At 41.1% G+C, this 24,713-nt stretch overlaps 1 protein-coding gene and 1 pseudogene across 5 annotated transcripts in view; one reads left to right on the forward strand and one right to left on the reverse strand.

The window, feature by feature from the left end:
• The window catches only part of PHC3 (polyhomeotic homolog 3), an 84,620-nt gene that overhangs the window by 38,139 nt on the left and 21,768 nt on the right, over window positions 1–24,713 (reverse strand). For 3 of the 5 annotated variants that reach the window (XM_023516007.1, XM_023516009.1, XM_003794657.3), the window contains 3 exons: window positions 14,640–14,798; window positions 12,226–12,324; window positions 3,830–4,076 (listed from right to left, as the gene is read on the reverse strand). In XM_023516007.1, the coding sequence (XP_023371775.1) occupies window positions 3,830–4,076; window positions 12,226–12,324; window positions 14,640–14,798 (505 nt within the window). The remainder of the gene's footprint in view (window positions 1–3,829; window positions 4,077–12,225; window positions 12,325–14,639; window positions 14,799–24,713) is intronic. The other 2 variants (XM_023516008.1, XM_023516010.1) reach the window with 1 other exon arrangement.
• Window positions 15,096–15,192, forward strand: LOC111726885 (annotated as a pseudogene).

Genomic DNA, 24,713 nt, shown 5'->3' on the forward strand with positions numbered 1-24,713 from the left:
GAACCTGCCACCTTGGGTGTACATGGCTGGCACCTCAGCCACTTGAGCCACAGGCACCGAGCCATATTTGAATAGATTTAATAGTCTATCCTTTTACTTAAATTAAACATTTCTTGAATCAGAAATCAAACTGAGTTTACTTACTTTATATTAGTCTGTAAATCCAACTGACAAACACATAAATAAAAGAAAAATTGTGAGGATATTTGAAACAATACCCTCAGTACAAGAAAAGCCCCAGTGTACTAGGGAATATCATGGGGGTTAACTTCTCTGTTTTTACTTTTAATTCTTTTTTTTTTTTTAAGAGATGGGGGGGTCTCAGTCACTTGCCGTGTGAGTCATTGAGTACCGTGGTATCATAGCTCAAAGCAACCTCAAACTCTTGGGCTCAAGTGACAGTCCTGCCTCAGCCTCCTGAGTAGCTGGGACTACAGGCGCCCACAACAGCACTCAGCTACTTTTACAGAGAAGGTCTCAGGCTTGCTCAGGCTGGTCTCCAACTCCTAAGATCAGCAATCCATCCACTTCAGCCTCCCAAAGTGCAAGTATACAAGTATGAGCTATTGCACCTGGCCTTATTTTTTTTTTTTAGGGATGGGGTATCACTCTGTTGCCTAGGCTGGATTACAGTGGCAGGGTCATAACTCACTGATGCTTTGAACTCCTGGGCTTAAGTCACCCTCTTGATTTGGCCTCCTGAGTAGCTGGGACCATAGGTATGCTCTATAGGGTCCAGTTTCTCGGACTTTAAAAAATGTTACTAAAAAAAAAAAAAAAATTAAAAAAAAAATGTTACTGTCAGACTGACTTTATATTTGGAGAATTAATGGTCAGCATCATCTCACATGTGTAACTATTATTTATAGTAACGTGTTTCGATCAATAGTTATAACCACCACCACACTGGACAGACAGAGCACTATACAACCCAACACATGACAGATGAAAGGACTGAGGAGCTGAGTGACCTACCTGAAGTCATCTAGCTATCCAGGTCAGTACTGGGTCTAAAGAACCCATGACCCTGAATCTAGGGCCCCATTGTGAACTGTTTGTGCCTCCTCCCAAAATTCATATATTGGAGCACTAACCCTAACCCATAATGTGACTGACTGTATTTGGACATAGGACCTCCAAGTAAAAAATTAAGGTTAAATGAGGTCTTCAGGGTGGGGCCCTAACAGGATAGATTTGTGTCCTTTTAAGAAGGGAGTAGAAAGCTTCCCCCTCTGCCCCACACACCCATACACACGCAGACAGAAGCCCACGGCAGACATCTGCGCAGGAAGAGAGCCAGAACTGGCACTGCAGACCTCTGGAATCATGACGAACACACTGCTGTGCTCTACGCCACCCAGCCAATGGTATTTTATCATGGCACCCAGAGCAGACTGATTAAAGCTGGGCCTTTAACTACACACTAAATTAATGATTAATGTCTCCAAGAAACAGTATATACTTTTTCCACTGAGACTAGTTTCACCAAATCTCTAAAAACCACTTAAAGAACTTCAGTGCTAATGCAGTCCATAATTACTTCCAGATATGTGGTTAATGTTTGCCTATAGTTCATGTATTCAAAACAGAATTACTAAGTATCAAGGGGAAACTTTACCTTCAAGGAGAAATGATAAAGAAAATCAGCAGCTTAAAAATACATGTAAGGAAACAAAAGCCATGTCCATTATAGTAATTAAACTACACTATAGTACAGTACAAGTAGATTTTTTTACATTTAAAAAGAACTGAAAGGGCCAGGTGCAGTGGCTCACCCTAGAACTCTCACACTCTGGGAGGCCAAGGCAGGAAGGTCACCTGAGAGCAGGAGTTCAAGACCAACCTGAGCAATAGTTAGACCCCATCGCTACAAAACCCAGAAAAATTATCCAAGTGCAGTAGTATACTCCTGTAGACCCAGCTACCTGGGAGGCGAAGGGAGGAGGATCACTTGAGCTCAAAAGTTTGTAGCTTCAGTGAGCTGTGATGATGCCATTGCACTCTAGCCTGAGCATGTGGGGTGTGAGGGAAGAGAAAAAAAAATTTTTAAATGACCTGAAAAAACATTTTTCTAATTGAGGAAAAGGACAAATTACTAATTTTAGAATTTCCTAAATTAGCTAAAATATCTTAGCTTCATATTAACTTCCCACCAATAAAGGCAGAAAAACTGAAAGGGTAAAAAATATAGCTGTGGCCTTGCTGGAAAATATGAATTGCTCTGAATAACTGCAGGTAAAGCCTGACAAACATGAAAGTCTGGCAGCTGTAAAAGTTCACGTGGTGGACGCTGCTCTGTGTGGTTGTGTTTCTAGTCAACAACAGTGTGGAAAACTGGAGTTTCAGTAAGACACTGGAATTAAAATTGACCTGAGGTCTTTGGTGGTTTTGGCTTACTGGTCTCCTCCATACCTACAGAAAATACTGGCCATCAGAGAAAAGCCAACTATGAGGATATTGTCATATATGAAGGAAAGAGGGAAGAGTAAGTTGCAACTCGAAACCAGATATTGGGAGTTAAGACGGACTGAAAATCCGAAATTAGATCTCCTTGCTTGAGCCATCCCTGAAAGAGTTCCCCAGCCTTCTCTGAAAGTAACATTCTCTTTAGAAGGAAATTAACCTGCCCTTCACTGTCATCTAAACTATAGGAATTACTAGAAATTGTCCCCTATGTAGTCATTCCAAGCAGAGGACCACTGCTGCTCCATAGTGACCCTGCCAACATTGACCAGGGGCTGGTTTGAGCTTGACAGTACCAAACCAAAACCCAGCTTTGGAGCCATACAGAGAGCAGAGCCTGGCATACAGATGTTCACGCGAGAACTCATACGTAACTATATCATGAAGATTCATACATTTTATCACAGCCTTTACTTATCTAAGATTCAGATTTAATAATTCTAAGCAGAGTGATGTCTAATAAGTGCTAATGAGAAAGGCTGTTATTTTCAAAACTGAAATAAACAAAAATGAACCATTAATCCAACAAATACATACTTCCCACCTTAGTGCTGCCAAGATGGAAGGATAAAAAGCTGAATGTGAAAAAGGACTGACAGTTAATAAACTAAAGTGCTAAAATAGTGCCTGACACACACAGAAACGCTCCTTATTACCCTACCCTCAAGGAACTTACTATTTAGTAGAGAAGCTAAGATCAGAAAGTTCATAAATAACTGTGAAAGAAAGAAGAAAGAAAGGACCCATAAGACATCACAGAAATTCAGAGAAAAAGTCTCTAACTAGGAGAATCAGTGCTAAGATTTTGACACTTGGTCATATAGAGAATGTTGGCAGTATTAACAGAGTATGACAAGTAAAACAGGGTTAAGTAAAATAAAGAAGACTTTGTACCATAAAACAAATCTTTAAAAAGGAAAGCAGCCAGGCACAGTGGCTCACATCTGTAATCCCAGCATTCCGGGGAGACCAAGACAGCTGAAACACCTGAGCTCATGAGTTCCAGACCAGCCTGAGCCACACTGAGAACTCATCTCTAAACAAAATAGCTGGGCATTGTGGCAGGTGCCTGTACTACCAGCTACTTGGCAGGCTGAGGCAAGAGAATTGCTTCAGCCCGAGAGTTTGAGGTTGCTGTGAGCTGTGATGCCAGAGCACTCCAAGGATGACAAAGTGAGACTGTCTCAAAAAAAAAAAAAAAATTTTTTTTTCTCTTTTTATAGGCTATGTATAAGATGGTCCTTATTTTAACTTAAATTTGCATTTTAAAATGCTTTAAAAGTGTTCTTGTTTGAGTAATAGACATCCTTTGTTTTACTCTAAGAAAATGAACAATGTTAACTATTTAACAAACACTGCTTCCCACCTGGTGCTATTAACTGGTGAATGCTCGACGTCCGGGTGACAGCTGCGCTTCGAGATTCCAGACTCGGACTTTCCCCTTTCTTGTTATTTTCTGGAGAAGGATCCCGTTGGCTGATTTTAGAACTGGTCACTGTTGTTTTGTTATGACAAATTGTCAACGACTGAGTCTGACTAGCGCTTTTTGGTGGACCATTCTGTGAGCTGGGTAACACACCCAACTTCTGGCTGCGCAATGTTAAATTCTGAACCTAAGAACCACACAACAGAAAACAGGATGAAGGAGCCGGTTTTAACTGACACAGTGATCATTACCATTCTGACAATAGTGACAACACATTTAAATGCTGCTTTTCACACAAAAAGTTCCAAGCACTTGCAACTGATTACTTCTTAAAGAGATTTATTAGTCTAAGCAATCACATCTTAAGTATTAAGTGCAGTCTTAAAAAAAGACAGTAAGGGAAAGAAAGGAAGAAAAGAGGAGTTAGGAAGGGACAAGGTCGTGAAGACTTCCTGAAGACGATGTAAGAGCAGATGGACCGGTGAGAAACTCACCCTGCAGCACCCTGTATCTGAAAGTTAACAGCTTTAACTGTACAGACTGTACAGTATACTACTCTTGTAATAAAATTCAAATTACCTACCCTACTGCAACAAGTGTAAAAAGCATTTTCAAAAAGATCCAGTTTTAATTTAGTTAAATTTTGTTGTTACTGGACACTCATCCCCTCAGAAACTGGGTTTTACAAACTGACCAGCACCTGTGGCCACCAGGGGGTCTGTGCCATGACCCCTCTCTGAACTTGGCTACTCTAAACCAGGCATCCTCAAACTGCGGCCCACTAAGGACATTTATCCGGCCTGCAGGGTGTTTTGCCACTGCTGCCTGTCCTGCTTAGCAGCCGACTCATCCCGGGGCCTGCAGTCCAGCCCTCCAACAGTCTGAGGGACAGTGAACTGGCCCCCTGTTTAAAAAGTTTGAGGACCCCTGCTCTAAACACCCCACCAGTCTGGATGGAACAGAGACTATCCCAATCACTTTCATCTGAAATAGAAGGGCAGAAAGTGTTTCTGCAGAAACTGCCTCCCTCAGGCCCCTCTAGAGCACCCCAGTGCACTCAGGCTTCCTGCCTGGGAGGGACCGGTGAGGATCCCCAGGCGGTGAGGACCCCCAGGCGGTGAGGATCCCCAGGTGGTGAGGATCCCCAGGTAGCGATGTCAAGGGGGAGCTGCTGCTTTCAAAGTGCTTCTCAGGGTCACAGCTGCTCTGCCAGTACAAGGATGACTCTCACTCCAAAGCTCCATTTCTCCCCATGACAAGTACCATTTTCAGCCAACAGCAAATATCAAACAAATGTTTACTTCGGGCCAAAGTTTTCACAAAAAATTCTTTCAGTCACTTAGAATAGTAAAGCCACATGGAGCGGGGGTCTTCTGATTTTTCTCCAAAACTTCATATCAGCATTAATATAAATGGGCTAATAATCATTATATTACTAAAGGTTAATGCAAAAAGAAAATAAATTAAAATCCAGATTTCTCAGACTGCCACAGTGCTCTGCACTGTAGCCCTCACTCTGACCACACCGTCCAGCTTACTCTGATCCAGCTTGTGCTTCCCTCACTGCCCCTCTCACTCTGACCACACCGTCCAGCTCACTTTGATCCAGCTTGTTCTACCCTCACTGCCCCTCTCACTCTGACCACACCGTTCAGCTCACTCTGATCCAGCTTGTCCTTCCCTCACTGCAGCCCTCGCTCTGACCACACCGTCCAGCTCATCTGACCCAGCTTGTGCTTCCCTCACTCAGTACAGCCCTTGCTCTGACCACATCATCCAGCTCACTCTGACCCAGCTTGTGCTTCTCTCACTGCAGCCCTCAGCTCAGAGCCTCTTTTGCCTCAGTGCCACCCCAAAGCTGTCTCCTGAAGCCCAATCCATCCTTCAAGCCCTGTAAAATCCCATGCACCCTCCCCCAAGAAACATTCGGAAAGGCCATGGTATAGGTCTAGGTTTTCCCTCCGACCTAGACCACCTACAACGATACTCCCATAAAGACTGGGTCACACTGGCCTACGGCACTGTCAGTGTCTAGCTGGCTTAGAGACAGGAGCACACATGTGTCTGACAGACTCTGTTGGTAGCTGCCAGCCCTAACGTTCCCGTTCATGTCTGTGCTCCCTGCAGTTCAGTCCTGCAAACACAGAAACCCTGCAAGTCTTAGGCACTCTCTTATATCTAATTGTTGAAGATCCATTACATGGTTTTTGGTAGGTACTTATATTTATGGCTTTCCTAGGCCAACATTAAAATCTGTCCATATCTATCCAAAAACTCTGACAGACGTCTGACGGAGGCACACTAGAATCTCCCAGGAAGCAAGAGCAATATAAAATTTAACATTTGCCACAACTGATCTATAAAGTAGAACATATAACAATAATAACCATAGGTGAGTGATGTAAAAGTGTTACTTCAAATGAAAAGTATATTCACAATAAAAGGATTTATACAATGAACCCCAAGACCTACAGCACGTCCTTTTCTACAGAATATACTTCTTTTTCTAATTTTCATTTTATTTTCTGGAATTCGGGAAGGAAATGTATATATATTTACATATGTTAAATATGCATATGATTATTCATATGAATATATGAAGTTTAGAATATGGCTGTTGTATGTATGGTCATCTTGACTTAAATTTTAACATGGTTTAAGTTCCAAATATGTAAACTATACTGACAAAGTGTATTACAAAGTTAATTTGGCCTTTAATGGAAAGATTACATATTCAGATTTCCTTGACAGAGCTTCACTTTGAGAGAAAACTCGTCCTTTTTATGATAAAGATCATAAGGGCACACTAATGTCCATCTTTCACTTCATATGAACCTCTCCTAGGATTGAATTATGAGAACTTTTGGCTTTTGAAACAGTCTAGATTTTGCGGGAGTTATTTTGGCTAACTTCACACCTCCCTTTCTTATAGTGAGTCCCACCATGCCACACACCCTCACATCAGTCAACAAGCTGGGCCCGAACGCCCTGTGGAAGTCCCCTCAGCACCCACTCTTGGCGCACGTGGTGAGGAAGACTGAACATCCCACCACTGGCAGTCCAGGTAAATTTCTAGCTTTTAAAGCCAAGAGACTTTTTCCTTAATTCTAACAACATTGTCCAGACTGACTTAAGATTTCTTACTATTCCATAAACATACTTTTTGTCCTACAACATCTTTCTGAAAATGTTCTGCTTTGGCATGGTGAAGGAATGAAGCATTTAAAACGGTATGGGGTAAGATATTCCAAACTTATCTTTTACAGTACGCTATTAAAAATGTTTAATACTTGTGCAAATTGGAGTGCTTACATCCTACTAATTAATATAGCTTTCACCTCATTTACTTAATCAACACATTGAATCCCACAAACACATAAATGTATTCATGATCTATGTATATATGACTTAATAAAAAAAAGAAGTTCAATACTAACCAAGAAAAAAAATTATTGACTTCTATACCTTAAAGAGTATTAAAATAAAATTTCAAATTTGGTATTTCCCAATAACTAACAAAGTTTTTTAAAAGTGCAAACATGGTTTTAAAAATCAAAGTAGAGCAAAAATAGAAAATTCTTTGTTTTTTTTTTTTGAGATACAATTTCACTATATCACCTGGGTAGTGCCGTGGCATCATAGCTCACAAAAACCTCAAACTCTTGGGCTTAAGAGATCTTCCTGCCTCAGCCTCCCAAGTAGTTGGAATTACAGGCGCCCACCACCACATCGAGCTAGTTTTAAGAGACAAAATCTTGCTCTTGCTCAGGATGATCTCGAACTCCTGAGCTCAGGCAATCCACCCACCTTGGATGCTAGGACTACAGGTGTGAGCCACTGTGCCCAGCCAGAATTTTTTTCAAAATTAATAGTCCTGACCTTGAGGAAAGTTATCACTAGAGTATACAAAGTATTAGCATCACCCACCGCTGTCAGCTTCATTCACTGCCACTTCAAAAAACACAGCAAAGAAAAGCAACATTCACAGAGAAATTCCTAAAGGTCAATCTATTCCTTTAGTTCCTCAAAAGTCCATCCTTGAATTAAGTCAGATCGCAGAGCCACAGGCCTTGAACACCTCAAACTGGACCCCAAAGTCCACTCTTACAAGCTACTTTGATGCCATGCCCATTATAGCTACTCAAGAGAAAGCACACTCCAGAGCACAGGCGCCCAGCCCTTTTGGCACCAGGGACCCATTTCACAGAAGACAGATTTTCCACAGACTGGGGGCAGGAGTTGGGATGATTCAAACGCATTACATTTGCTGTGCAATTTCCATTATTACATTGTAATATATAACAAAATAATTATACAACTCACAATGATGCAGAATCAGTGGGAGCCCTGAGCCTGTCTTCTGCAGCTAGATGGTCGCAGTCCTCCCCAGCGCTGGAGTCACTGCCTCAGCCCCGCTCAGATCATCAGGCATCAGCTTCTCATAAGCAGCATGGCCCACATCCCTCCCACGGCAGTTCCCAGGAGGGGTCGGTCTCCATGAGAATCTAAGCCAGCACTGATCTGACAGGAGGTGGGGTTCAGGCAGTGATGCTAGTTATGGGGAGCGGCTGTGACACAGAGGACGCTTCACTCACTGCTCACCACCTGCTGCTGAGCTATTCTAACAGGCCACAGACTGGTACTGGTCTATGACCCAGGATTTGGGGACCACAGCTCTTGAGGAAATGTTAGAAATAGCTGTATTTTCCTAATGAACTAACTGATAATGGTTCTGTTTCTTGCTTTACTATTAGCTACCTAAAAGCTAAAACCAACTCTATGGCTCATCTTCAGAAAGGTCTAACAAAAGTAACGAGGGGACATAAAAACCTACGTGGCAGGCACTGCATTAACTACTCTGATTACTGTCCCACTTATTCCTTTTAACTCTGGGCTGTTACTTCCAGTTGACAGTGAAGAAACTGAGGCTTAGCAAGGACAACAACTAATATTTGGAGAGCACGAACTATCAGACGCTGTTCTGTTTACACATATTAACATATTTAAACCTTATCACAGCCCTATGAAGTATAATTTATACACGTTCATTTTATTGTATGTTGTTGAAACTGAAGTGAGAGATTAAGAATGTACGAGAAAGTGGTTAAGCAAGTATTTGACCCCAGTCTGGCTCCAAAGTCCATACTTACAAACACTATACTATGACCTTGTCCAAAAAATCAGCTGCCAAGGGTTGTAGCTAACGTCAGAATTTAAACCCTCCTGTCCCTGCCTATGCAAAAAAACAAAAAAACTACCGTTTATAATGTTGTAAACACTAAATATACAACTTACCCTACAAATTGAATGATATGAGACATTTTCTGATGCTGCACAATAAACAACGGAGTGGGAGCCACACAGGGCTCCACGGACGTCAGCGGAGCAGCAATCTCAATCCTACATACAGGCCACTCTCCCAGTTTTATTTATACTTTTTTCTTACATGCTTTCAATTTATTTTACCATGTTTTACTGCGTGCATCTTGCAAACTAAAATCTTACAACAAATGAAAAAATAAAATTTAAAATGTGCTGAAAGTTGGGTCTGACGCAGTAACTCACACCTGTAATCCCAGCACTCTGGGAGGCTGAGGCAGGTGGACTGCCTGAGCTCAGGAGTTCCAGACCAGCCTGAGCAAGAGTGAAAACCCCGTCTCTACTAAAAATGAAAAACTGAAGCAAAAGGATCTCTTGAGCCCAAGAATTTGAGGTTATTGTGAGCTAGGACACCACAGCACTCTACCAACAGTGACAAAGTGAGACTCTGCCCCAAAAATTAAATAAATAAATAAAATACTCTGAAAGTTATGATCAAGTTCTATTAGGTTTTATAAAACCAAAACTAAAGAGAACAGGAAGATCATCACTTCAACAAATCCAACTACAAAGACAGGATAAAACTTCAGAGCTGAAAAAACCTTAACCTTAACAAACACAAAGGTCTCATGTTGTAAATATGGAAAGAAAAGTCCAATAAAGTTAAGGGATTTGTGCAGGGTCAACAAGCAAAGCAGAAGAACCCCAATTTAACTGCCACTGTCTTTATATAGTCACGTACAAAATGCACCTCCTACTCAATGAAGTAATATACACAGAGGTTCTATTACTAGAATATTCTCTTACTAGGAATTACCAGATGATTGGTATTATTAAATTAAAAATAAGAAGCCAAGGATGTACCCTAAGATATGCCAATTTCTGCTCTGTGCAGTCTAAAACACGTACTATGAAAAAATACATAGTAGTCTGATGCTAAGTATGTAATATTCAATTGTTTTATTTAAAATTCACTCGATCTTCATGTTTACATGGATGAAGCTGGAAAATATTCTTCTTAGCAAAATATCTCAAGAATGGAAGAAAAAGTATTCAATGTACTCAGCCCTACTATGAAACTAATTTATAGCTTTCATATGAAAGCTAAAACCCAATTATAGCTCAAGAATATGGTGAAGGAGAAAGGGAGGGGAGGGGAAGGGAAGGGGGGGAAGAGGAGGGTAATTGGTGGGACCACACCTAGGGTACATCTTACAAGGGTACATGTGAAACTTACTAAATGTAGAATATAAATGTCTTAACATAATAACTAAGAAAATGCCATGAAGGCTATGTTAACCAGTTTGATGAAAATATTTCAAATTGTATATAAAACCAGCACATTGTACCCCATGACTTTATTAATGTACATAGCGATGATTTAATTTAAAAAAAAAAGAAAAAAATTCACTCGATCTAATGCATTGTTACCAGATTTACTGAGGTGTAACTTACATAAAATGAATGAACCAGTTCAATGAGTTTTCACATTCATGTATACAAATGCCACCGTCCCAGTCAAGACACAGAGTATTTCCATCACACTAGAAGTTCACCCTTCCCGATCAACCTCCCCCCTGCTTCTGCCCCAGGTACCACTCATCAGATTTTTTTCAGTATGGGTAGTTCCAGAAGTTCATATAAATGAATCAAAGTACATACTCCTCAGGTGGAGCTGCTTTTGCTAACTGAGATGCATCAGTAGTTTGTTCTACACGGGGGCAGTATTCCACTGTGTAGTAAACTTTATCCACTCAGCAGCTGAAGGATATCTGGTTGTTTCCAATGTGGGGCTGTTGTGAATAGAGCCACTGTAAACATCAGTTTACATCTCTTCATAAGGATGTGTGTTTTCGTATCTCAGAGCAAACCTACAAAGAACTGCTGGGTCACAAGTTAAGTGTGTGTTTAACTTTATAAGAACTGCCAAACTGTTTCCCAAAGTAGTCGTACCATTGTATACTTTCATCAGAAATGTGTGCAAGTCTGGCTGCTCCACATTTTCGCCAATAAATGGTACCTGGGTCATTACACAAAAATCAAGAAAAGTGAAATTTGTGCAGAAACAAATGAAGCCTCCCAGCAACACCCGTAAGAGCAAGTTAAAACCTGTATGGATAAATGAGGACACTGTCAACTGTGTTTCTTGAAAATGAAATAATGGACTGTAACAAAGTATCAAAACTTTCAAAGCAACCTACGTATTATCAGCTGTCCTCATTTTGGCCATTCAGAGGAGTGTACAGTGAGGATACTGGTTCTGACTTGTATTTTTATAATGAATAATGCTGGTGAGCATTTTTCACATTGGCCTTCAGTATATTCTGTGATGTGTCTGTTCAATTCATTTGCCCATTTTTAATTCAACTGCATATGATCTAAGTTGTAAGCATAACTTGCATATTCTGGGTACAAGTCCTTTCTCAGACATATATATTTTAAACATTCTCCCTCAGTATGCAGCTGGTCTACTCATTTTTGTAATGATGTCTTTTGAAGAACAGCTTATTTTGACAAACTCCAAATTAGGTTTATGCTCTACTTAAATTTAATTTTGTGACCAATATTAGGAGAAAGTTAAGCTTTATTTTTTTTTCCATAGTACCAAATAAAGTAGTATCCTACTCCATTTTTTAAATTTAAAATTTGTCCAATTTAATTCATATTCAAGCTTAAGATCCATTTTGACTAAGTTATATAACTGCTTATAAAGGAATCAATGCAAAATATCTCACATGAGAAAAGAATCTGTCTTAAAACAAAATTAAGCATACAATGTCATTAGCAGATCTCATTAACCTTGACCAATGTCAGATGCCTAAATACTATGTTTAATGGTATTATAATTTCTACAGAACAAAAGTTTTTTATTGATGGTCTCATTGTATTTGATTAAATTTCAACCTGAATTGCGTGACGAGGAACACTGGCACTGTCAGTGACTTAAACAAGCGCCATGCTTATTTGAGCCCTGCAGAGCCGGGTCGAGTCCCACATCATGAACCAGACAAGCTCACCTGCGCAGCTGCGGACTGACAGGAAGATGATGATGACGACGAGACAACAGGAATGTCAGACTGTACAGCGGCCACAGTGGTAGCGGGTGTGAAAATCAGCTGTACAGACAGAAAACCAAAAAAATACCCTAAGACAAAAAGAACACATCCCACACACAATGTATAGCAGGTGAGAGACTGAAATCTGGGACAGAGACAACGCAGCTTAGGACTGTCTCTTCAGCAAAGGTTTCACACCACGAAGAAATTCCTGATAATAAAGAACTAAAAAAAAAATCAAAACCATTTTTGAAACAGCTTATGGTTCTGATGAGTAGAAAAATAAATCAGCACTCAAAAAAGAAAATATATTTGGTGAAATAAAATCCTCAGACCAAACTGTGTCCCAAATAAGCTATTATACTTAAATTTTTCCTGGCTCCACAGGATCCTACTGCAGTAGGATTCCCAAAATGGAAAGCATAGTCACTATTTTGGGACACAATTAAATTTCAGTGGAAAACATAAAAAGAAACACCAAAAAGCCTTTCGGTCTCCTTGACCACAGGATAATCATGTCACACAATGCTCTGCGTTATTTCACTCAGCTACAAAGCATCCACAGGACAAACCCGGGTTGCTCTTGATTTTAAAAATATTTGTAAAGAAATACTCATCCTTATACTAAAACATGTCAAAATTCAACAATAAAAGATCATGCAAAAAAGTTTCATATCCAAAAAAAATAGACTTACTCATAACCTTCGATTTCTTTTTCCATATTGAAACAAATGCCATTAATTTCTAAGGCAATGCAATCCACTCAGATTATCCAAATCAACTTAGTATATTGTGTTTCAAAGAACATGTCAACACTCTATTTCAAAATTATATCAAGTATTCAGTTCCTCATTGATATTTAACTTAATGGTAAAATGATCAATTCAGTGATCCTTATTAATTTTTTTCCACAACCTTCTCAGAATCCAGAATTTAAATACTCTTTTAAACTTTTGTTCTTTATTTCATTAAACAAGCAAATTCAACAACAAAATATAGTCAGCTTTCTGGGAGTTCAAATATGAATTGAAAAAAATATATAGAAGGAAAAAATAGATGACTGTGTCTGTTCTGAACATGTCTAGACGTTTTTGGTCATTATTCCCTAAACAGTACAGTATAACAACTACTTAGACAGCATTTGCATTATCTAAGGCACTGTAAGTAACAAGAGATGATTTAAAGCGTACTTGAGGATATGCATAAATTCCATGCAAATACTATGCAGGTAAGATGGTGTAACCAACAACTTATAAGAGATCTGAGTATCTTTGGACTTGGGTGTCCACGGTGGACTTGCTTGCACATGTGTTCTGGAGCCCCTCCCCCCATGAACATGGGAGGACAGCTGCCATTACTTTCATGAAAAGGCGACTTCCAACACAAACACCCTGAAAGCACTGAGCCTGAAGAGAAGCCATTCCACTGAACTGTGACCACCTGACACTGGTTTTAGATGTCCCAAATGGCCAATAGCAACCATTTTAAAGGGTTCAACCTCATTCTTAAAGCATATTACTAAATATAACATAACAGAAGAAAGTCCAGAACTATGATAATGTCTATTTAATAATCTATGAAAAAGAGGTGAGTCATGTCATTACTTCCCATTATAAATATGACTAGAAACTTCCTTGGTAATGTTAGAGAGCTGGAGATCCAGACACACGTGTATCTTCAGTTCCCTGGACAAGCAAGAATGTAAGTAGATCTACATTAGGGACAAAGTCTGTCTACCTTTCTATGAAGATATCAAATAAAATAAATGTCAGCCAATTTCTACACTCCTTAAAGAAGCTCAACAATTAATTAGTCAGTAGGTTCCCAAATACATGTACAGAGTAAGCAAAGTAGCATTATGAGCATAAGAATACAAATAACCTCACAGCACTTGAGATGTGAATAACCAAAGCTAAAAATCATCTGAGAAATTATCAGGGATTCCGATCCAGATTTCACAAGAACCTAGGATATAAATTTTAACTTACAGTTAACTTCTACTTCATTCAATCTAACTTATCAAATATTAAACAATGAATTTATGTACCACTGTAAGCACCAATTATAAGATGCCATTAATTATAAAATGTATCCCAATTTTAGATTAAAATGTAAAAAAACTTTGAAACAGATGAAATTTAATATTACAATATCCACTAATAGAATCTCTATTAGTTTCCCAACATTTAAAAATTACTATTTGATACCAAGAAGCCCTATTAAAAGAATTTTTGTAAATTTAACAACAGCTAAGCACATACACACAAAATAAAACATTTCTTAAATATTAATAATGCCTCTTATTTCATCAAATCAAGACAGTTTGTTCTCTCAAGTCCTTAAACACTAAAAAATTTTGGTAGCTCATCTCTTACCATTTGAGCTCGGAGATACATTTGAGCTTGGCTTGCTGTGAGGGTGGGGGAGGTACTCCCTAGTAACATAGTCTGCTGGGTAATACTGCCGCTGGTAGAACTGGAAGCTTGGGAACGGCTTATTAACTGTGCAGGTGTAGGAGAAGTGGAGAGGTTGATCTAAGGAAGAAAACATATCAGGTCACAGGCTTCCATTTCTTGCTTCCATGTTACTGAGCTTCACACCAGGCTGCAGGTCGTCCACCCCTGGTACAAAGTGTGGCTAAGGAACCCAAAGGACACGCCTTTGTCTTTGACACTCTGTGAACTTTAGGGGCAATAATTTGCACATATGTAAACAACAGCATGCACTGGTTAGAAGAACAGTTTTTAAGGCTATCCACAATATGTTTCATGAAGATTTCCAGTATCTTAAAATACCATTTCCACTGCTTCCGAAAAACTTAGAGCCAGTCCTCGCTTTGGCAGCATATATAATAAAATTGGAATGAGAAGATCAGGACAGCCCCTGCACAAAGATGACATGCACCTTCATGAAGCATTCCATATTTTTAAGAGGATTTTGAATATTTCCAACACTCAAACATTTATCTTTTTATCAAGACACAGTTTGTTCTCTCCAAGTCCTCAAACACTAAAAAGTTTTGGTAGCTCATCTCTTACCATTTGAGCTCGGAAATAGATTTGAGCTCGGCTTGCCGTGAGGGTGAGGGAGGCACTCCCTAGTAACTAACTACCGTGATCTGCTCATTACATGGTATGTGTACTAAAGTCACACTGTGCCCCATAAATATGGATGATTACTTATCAATTAAGAATTATAATAAAAAATAGAGCTAATGTTTCACCGTATTCCATATAACTTGAAATATTCTAACCAATGGCTTAGACTATTTTGTTATTCTATCACTTTTTTGGAAACAGGGTCTCATTCTAAAGCACCAGCTGGAGTCCAGTGACATCATACCTCACTTCAACCTCAAACTCCTGAGCTCAAGTGATCCTCCTGCCTCAGCCTGAGTAGCTGGGACGGCAGGTACGTGTCACCATATTTAGCTAATTATTTTAGTTATTGCAGAGACAGGGTCTCACTATGTTGCAGAGGCTAGTCTCAAACTCCTGACCTCATGTGATCCTCCTGCCGCAGCCTCCCAAGAGCCACCATATCCAGCTAACATTCTGTCATATTTTGGGGAGTTTGTGAACAAACTTAAAGCACAGTAATTTATCCACATATAAAGACATACTTGTAACATATAATTAAAGTTCTGACCTAAAAGCACTCACAGAAGAAAATGTAATTGCTACTTATCAAACAAATGGAAAAATTATGAATATTGGCCACAAATTTAAATTATAAATGTAACTTTAAACTGCTCTTAATAAATAAACCAGGCCAGATACAGAAGTACATGCATTTGAGGCTGCAGTGTGCTATGGTCACGCCACTGCACTCTAGCCAAGGCAGCAGAGTGAGACCCTGTCTCAAGAGGAAATAATGAACTCGGGTACAGCTGACCCTAAAAGGATATGTACAGAACCAGCAATTGGTTGTATCTATAAAAACAAACTGGAGTGGAGTGCGTAGAGAAAGAAACAGGAAAAAGGAAAAGCATATACCTTTTAAAAAAATCTTTCCCGGATGTACTCAATTCTGGTATGAAATCAGTAGATGATCTAATACAAGGTGGAAGTAGGGGAATGAGGGAAGGGGGTCACAGTGTGTGTCACACCTCTTGGGGGGCAGGACACAATTACAAGAGGGACTTCACTTAACGGACACAATCAGTGTAACCTAAGTCTTTGTACCCTGGAAGACTAAAAACAATTAAAAATATTTTTCCAATTTCTGGTCACACACATATATTACCTATTTAAAAATAATTTTTTGTGATTTGTGTGGTGGCACTGCCAACACCCATTACATAAACATTTTTAAAGAGAGAATATAATCTGACCTCAAATCCTTTTTGCAGAACAAAACAGAATAAAATTAATAAATAAAGAATAAAAATCATTAGACTTCTGATTCAAGCAGAGGGCAAACTAGCCTAATACATTTATGTGCCCAAATACACTCCCGAGAATGCTAGTGCCCAAACATACTCCCTAGAATGCTGGATCAATATGAAAAATTAGAATATACAGCTGAACTCAAAAGGGGGTTAGGGAGAGGGAAAGTCTCAGGTGCCAGAAAGGAAGAAACTCAAAGCCAGAGATATAAGCTACATTTGACTCCAAGGCAGACACAACTTTGAGCCTATTTCAGGAGAAGGCTGTAAGTGAAATCCTTGTTTTGAGCCAAGATCCTAAACAGGGATACTCAATGTAAGATAAGGGAGCTAGAACAGTCCACCCACGTACCCTGAAGAGCGGGAAGGAGCCTGCATCTACCCGGCTGCCTCTGGAGGGGCACAGGGGTCCCTATGACAAATGAAACTCCAAGCCTGCATCAGGTAGAGATACAGGTCCAGGTTTTTCAGTTTTTTGTTTTGTTTTGTTTTTTGAGATAGGGTGCTGCTCTATTACCCAAGCTGCAGTGAAGTGGCATGATCACAGCTCACTGCAGCCTCAAACTCCTGGGCTTAAAGGATCCTCCTGCCTCAGCCTCCTGAGTATCTGGGACTAGAGGTGTGCACCACCATGCCCTGCTAAGCTTTTATTTTTTCTAAAGATGCTGCTCATATTTTTTCACCATGTTGCTCAGCCTGGTCTCAAACTTCTGGCATCAAGCAATCCTCCTGCCTCACCATCCCGAAGTGGTGGGACTGCAGGTGAGGGCCACCATGACTGGCCTAGACTCCAGATTAATATTCCCTGTGTGGTTCTATAATCCATCCCAGGGCATCTGAACTGGGCCAGGACATTTGTTAAAATGGATATTTATTGTAGGAAGTTGAAGGTTCCTAAATAAAGGTTACATAAGTAGACCTCTCTACTATTTTCATAACTTCCTATGGGTATAGAATTTTTTAAAAGTTTTAAAACTGCATAATACACAAGAGTTGGTTATCTAATCCTTTAAGTTTATATGTATCTTTTAAATATTCATAATTTTAGTAAAATATATAAATCTATAATTCAATACATAAATACAATACAGAATTTTTCAGTTGGGCGCAGTAACTCAGGCCTATAATCTCAGCACCCTGGAGCTCAAGGTGAGTAAACTGCTTGAGCTCACATGTGAGCTATGATGACACCATGGCACGCTACCCAGGGTGACAGCTTAAGACTCTGTCTCAAAAAAGGGGTGGGGGGCAGCACTTGTGGCTTAGCAGGTAGGGCGCCGGCCCCATATACCTAATGAGGGTGGCGGGTTTGAACCCAGCCCTGGCCAAACTGCAACAAAAAATAGCCAGGCGTTGTGGCGGGTGCCTATAGTTCTAGCTACTCGGGAAGCTGAGGCAAGAAAATCCCCTAAGCCCAAGAGCTGGAGTTGCTGTGAGCTGTGACGCCACAGCACTCTACCGAGGGCAACAAATGAGACTCTGTCACTAAAAAAAAAAAGTTTTCTGCAACCCAGATCTTACTGGTAACACAACACTGAAACCCCATCGGCAACAGTGACTCTGAGACAAAGTCAGGGGACTCTTTTCAGACCATTCCTCTAAGTCTTCACCAGCTCTTCTCTCTGACCACCCTCCAAATGTTCATGCTTCATCCATAACACTTTTCTTGAATTTCTATTATTATACTTGTTTCCACAGTTTTAAACTGTTTTTTTGTTTGTTTGGTTGGTTGGTTTTTGTCCAGCCAGGGCTGGGTTTGAACCCACCACCTCTGGTATATGGGGTCAGCGCCCTACTCCTTGAGCCACAGGCACCGCCCAGTTTTAAACTGTTTGATACCAGTGACTCCAGGTTATTTTTTTTTCAGACAGAGTCTCACGGTGTCACCCTGGATAGAGTGCTGTAGCAACACAGTTCAAAGCAACCTCAAACTCCTGGGCTCAAAAGATCCTCTTGTCCTGACCTCCCAGCAGCTGAGACTACAGGTGCCTGCCACAATGCCCAGCTAGTTTTCTATTTTTAGGAGAGATAGGGTCTCACTCTTGCTCAGGCTAGTCTCAAACTCCTGAGTTCAAGGGATCCTCTCACCTTGGCCTCCCAGAGTGTTGGGACTATAGCTGCCCTCAATTCCTGACTATAAACTCTTTTTTGGAACTCCAGTTCCAAATACCTACAGCACACTTCTGGATCCCTCTTCTCAGCTCAAACCCAACACATTTAAGCAGCGATTATGGCTCTGGCATTTTCTGTAATGCCCTCAACACAGATCCAGAAATCACCCTGATTCTCCCTTTCTCTCACCACACATAGTCCCAGGTCCTACTGTTTCTACACCTTCCAGTCTGCTGGTTTCCATTTTGATTTTTAATCACTTGGCTTGAGACTCTGGGCCCAGGTCATTTTCAGCTAGATTACTTTAACAGCTGCAAACTGATCCCTCTTTCTGATTGATTGATTGATTGATTTGGAGACAGAGTTTTAAACTGTCACCCTGGGTACAGTGTATTAGCATCACAACTCACAGCAAACTCAAACTCTTGGGCTTAAGTGCTTCTCTTGCCTCAGCCTCCCAAATACCTAGGACTACAGGCGCCTGCCACAACGCCCGGCTATTTTTGTTGCAGTTGTCATTGATGTTTAGCAGGCTCCAGCTGGGTTTGAACCCACCAGCCTGAGTGTATATGATCGGTGCCTTACCCACTGAGCTACAGGTGCTGCCTATGGAAACTATTTCACAGGAATATATTCCTGTTTTGTGTTTGGGGGGCATTTTATCACCAGACACCCGCCACAACACCAGACTATTTTGTTGTTGTTGTTGCAGTTGTCATTGTTGTTTTAGCTGGCCCAGGCTAGGTTTGAACCCACCAACCTCAGTGCATGTGGGTGGCACCCTGCCCACTGAGCTATGGGCACCACCTGATCCCTCTCCTTGGAATCTTGCCTCCTCCTACTTGCTAGATAATCTTTCCCTGATTTTTTTTTTTTTTTTGGCAGTTTTTGGCCGGGGCTGGGTTTGAACCCGCCACCTCTGGCATATGGGGCCAGTGCCCTACTCATTTGAGCCACAGGCACCGCCCTCTTTCCCTGATTTTATTGATGTTAATTATATTGATTACCCATTTAAGAATCTTCTAGTTAAAGTGCAACCGCCCCAACTACCTCTCTAGCATACCCCCCCCACACACACACCCTTCAGATAAGCTATGCCAGCTACGTCCAGTGATCCATGGCACAGGCGTGGGTGCTGATCCCACTGAATCCCTCCCTACCCGCCTGCCCCAGTATATCCCCACCTGCCTACTGGATGACCCCTTCTCTAGGAAGTTTTTCCAGGCATTCCTACAACCCAGAGTAGAACCAACTATCCCCTCCTTTTTGCAGTTATCGCCCATATACTTTAGCATGTGTCTCTCTCATCCTTATAAATAGTAATTTCTATAAGGGTAGGGACCATGTGTTACTCCCCCTTTATACACCCAATATCTATGAAACTGCCTCACTCAATAAAAGTTTTTTAAGTTAATGCATGTCAAGATAATTCATAGTGGCTCGGCGCCCGTAGTCCAGTAGTTAGGGTGCCAGCCACATACACGGCGGCTGGCAGGTTCGAGCCCAGCCCAAGCCTACCAAACAACAACAACAACAAAAAAAAACAGCTGGGCATTGTGCTGAGTGCCTGTAGTCCCAGCTACTTGGGAGGCTGAGGCAAGAGAATCATTTAAGCCCAGGAGTTTTGAGGTTGCTAAGAGCTGTGACATTATAGCACTCTACTGAGGGTGACATAATGAGACTCCATCTCAAAAAAACAGACAAAAAAAAGATAATTCATAGTTTTCATGTAATATTTAAACTCAGAAAGACACCATGGTACTCTACCAGGGTGACAAAGTGAGACTCTGTCTCTTAAAAAAAAAAAAAAAAAAGACTAAACCATGTAGCAAAGTAAAACTGAATCCAAGTTCTCAGACTCATGTATTTTAGCATGTAGGATGATTTTCTTTTTTAATATCCTGCTTTCTCCCTAATTTTGGTCACTATGCAGTAATAATGCCTTAGCACTTTTTTTAAGTTGGCAATTCTTTTTTTTTTTTTTTTTTTTGAGATAGAGCCTCAAGCTGTGGCCCTGGGTAGAGTGCTGTGACATCACAGCTCACAGCAACCACCAACTCCTGGGCTTAAATGATTCTCTTGCCTCAGCCTCCCAAGTAGCTGGGACTACAGGCGCCACCACAACGCTCGGCTATTTTTTGGTTGTAGTTGTCATTATTGTTTGGCAGGCCAAGGCTGGATTCGAACCCCCCAGCTCTGGTGTATGTGACTGGCACCTTAGCTGCTTGAGCCACAGGCGCTGAGCCTCAGTTGGCAATTCTTTTGAAAAACATTAAAAAAGAAGTAAATCCACATTTACAGGTACAGCGCACACTACTGGGTGAGGCTCCCAGGAGCTCTGACTCAAACTGTACAAAAGTGATTCATGTGAACAGAATATTTGTGCCCCCACAACATTCTGAATTTTTAAAGACACTTCTAATAAAGGTATCGACACAAAGCCTTCCTTAAAGCTGACAGGCTAATAACGAAAATGCCTAGGAGTGCCTCTTAAGGAAGCAGAGCACTAATTATGAATACAAACAGAATGCTTTTCTTTCTCTAAAAAATGAAAAGAGGAAGAAGGCTGACCAGCAACTTCCTAGCCACCTGTATTCTATTACTATTTTGCCTCGGTTGTGAGGTCAAAGAACAAGTGTCACGTCTGCTTTAAGTTTCACATAAAAAGCACCATGTCAGGCGTCAGTCTACTAACACTCACTCACCCCCTTCCAAGGGCCAAGAGATCACTAGTCACCTGGCAAGAAATCTCCTCCCAGCTGGCCTCACTAAAAAAGTCCCTGCTGGCTCAGTGGCTCACCCTGTACTCCCAGTACCCTGGGAGGCCAAGGTGGGTGAACTGTTGGAGCTCACCAGTTTGGGACCAGCCTGAGCAAAAAGTGAGACCCCGTCTCTACTAAAAAAAAAAAAAAAAATAGAAAAACCGAGGCAAGAGAATCGCTTGAGCCCAAGAGTTGGAGGTAGCTGTGAGCTATGATGCCACAGCACTCTACCCAGGGCTACAGCTTGAGACTCAGGCTCAAAAAAACAAAGAATGTCCCTTCCTCTCCACAACGATAAGGCCTCCTCCCAGCCACCATGCCCCAGTCCATCCCTACCCACACAGTGAACAATCCTCAAAACTCAACTGTTCTAATGAGCTTTTCCAGGCTTTCCTCCTCTGTCCTCTGCTCTGCTGACCTAAACCAGATGCCTTTCCCAGTTTCCACTATTCTGTCAGTTCCATTTGACACTCCTGATTCCCCCACATTCAAAGCCTTAGCGATCCTGTCACCTCACACCTTGAGCCCCACTGCACAAGGCAATTCACTCGCTGACCCTATTACTATAAGCTCTCCCCATACTGGCACCAATTCCAGGAGTTGGAAGACCAGGGATGCCAGAAAAAACCACTTTACTCCCAGCCACCCTAGTGCCCCCAAAAGGAGGTTCCAGAGGGTCTCTGGTCAGAGTACTCCCCTCAACCAAAGTCGACTCCAGAGCTGCCTCCAGCATGTGATGGTCAGACTCAATCAGGTATATCATACACAGAGAACTACTTCAGACATTAAAAGGATGATATACATCTGTATTCAATGGCATTAAAACACAGTCAGGGTTGAAAAACTAACTGGGCACAGTGGCTCATGCCTATAATCCCAGTACCCTGGGAGGCCGATGCAAGTGGATTATCTGAGCTCAGGCGTTTGAGACCTGCCTGAGTAAGAGTGAGATCCCATCTCTACTAAAAATAGAAAAAGTAGCCAGGCTTCGCACCTGTAGCACAGTGGTTACAATGCCAGCCATACATACCGAGGCTGGCGGGTTCAAACTCAGCCCAGGCCAACTAAACAACAATGACAACTACAACAGAAAATAGCCAGGCATTGTGGCAGGTACCTATAGTTCCAGCTACTTGGGAGGCTGAGGCAAGAGAATCACTTAAGCCCAAGAGTTTGAGGTTTCTGTGAACTGTGAAGCCACAGCACTCTACTGAGGGTAACATAGTAAGACTCACTCTACTGAGGGTAACATAGTAAGACTTTGTCTCAAAAAGAAAAAAAGAAAAAGTAGCCAGGCAATAGTGGCAGGTGCTGGTAGTCCCAGCTACTTGGGAGGCTGAGGCATAAGGATTGCTCAAGCCCAGAAGTTTGAGGTTGCTGTGAGCTATGGTGCCATAGCACTCTACCCAGGGTGACAGAGTAAGACTGTCTCCAAAAAAAAAAAAAAAAATTGAAAAACTACAAAACAGGTATAATCCAACTTCTGTAGTTACATACAAATGTCTGTGTATACATCATGTTAAGATAACTGGATCTTATGTATACACAATGCATATTCAAAACTGTACATGAATAGATTCAATATAAAAATACACTCACTCCCCACTCACTATATGTGAGAACAGTCACTGAAATGCTAACGGTATTTAATACCTACTGGGAATGAAATTTAGGATGATTTATATTTTCTGTTTTGAACTTTTTATGTATGCATGTATTAATGTTAGATTCAAAGAGGAGATGCTATTTTCCTTTTTTTTAAATGTTCATTTTAGGCAGGGTGTCTAACTTTTTCTCTTTTCTGCTGCACACTGGAAAAAGAAGAGTTGCCTGGGGCCACACATTAAATACACAAACACTAGTAAAAGCTGACAGGCAAAAGGTCCCTGAATACTTTTCACAGTATCTACCACCGCAGGTAAGCAAACCGGTCCTCCAACAACCTGCATGCAGCCCGCTGGACACCCTGTGAGTGCACTGATTTGTTTTTATCACTTTAAGGCACCTTATAAATTATATTACCTCATCATTCAGTGGGAACTTTTGTGTAATTCACGTATCTTTAAGTAAAAACTGATACACAAAAATTTTAAGTGATAATGCATGAAGAATTTTCTTAAGAAATTGCACATTTTAAATTAAAAAACTATCCTTGTTATTGTAGTAACACATCACTTCTTTCTGCAAACAAGCTAGTAAAAAAAAATATATAGCAACCTCACCCTCTCTCAATGTTTTCCGATTTTATTACCCTAGAAAGAAAGTTCCAGTGCTGAAACAATTACGACATTAGAAATCACAAGAGAAAAACATAACTAACTGCAACAAAAATAACCGGGTGTTGTGGTGGGCACCTGTAGTCACCCAGCCTCCCAGCTACTCGGGAGGCTGAGGCAAGAGAATTGCTCAAGCCCAAGAGTTTGAGGTTGCTGTGAGCTATTACGCCACAGCACTTTGCTGAGGGCAACATAGTGAGACTCTCTGTCTCAAAGGAAAAAAAAACACACATATGGAGAAGAAATTCACAGGTCTGTAAGTATTATCTTCCACATACCCTTTGGAAGAAAATTATAAATTTTTATCATACTGTCCTCTTTTACTGTATATGCATATGCAGGGGTGTCAACCTGTTTTTCCCTCTGCCACAAATTAGAAAAGTTGCCTTGAGCCATATATTAAATACACAAAAACCTCTTGTGCCTATAATCCCAGCACTCAGGCAACCACATGGATCCCTTGAGCTCAGGAGATCAGCCTGAGCAATAGCCAGACCCCACCTCTCCTAAAAGACTAGCTGTGCATGGTGGCAGGCACTTTTAGTCCCAGGTTCTTGGGAGGCTGAAGCAGGAAGATCACTTGAGCCGAGGGGTTTGAGGTTGCTGTGAGCTGTGGTGATACCCTGGGACTCTTCTCAGGATGACAGAGTCTCACAAAAAAAAAAAAAAAAAACACCACACACACATACAAACAACATCTGATGAGCAAAAGGAAACGTCCCTGCATACTTTTCAATATCTGACACCACACATAAGCAAAACAGGCCTCAAAAACCTGCATGCATGGCTCGGCGCCTGTGGCTCAAGTGGCTAAGGCGCCAGCCACATACACCTAAGGCGGCGGGTTCGAATCCCTAGCCCGGGCCCGCCAAACAACAATGATGGCTGCAACCAAAAAATGGCCAGGCGTTG

Source organism: Otolemur garnettii, unplaced genomic scaffold (genome assembly GCF_000181295.1).
Source record: "Otolemur garnettii isolate 467f Iridium unplaced genomic scaffold, OtoGar3 scaffold00084, whole genome shotgun sequence".
NCBI lineage: Eukaryota > Metazoa > Chordata > Mammalia > Primates > Galagidae > Otolemur > Otolemur garnettii.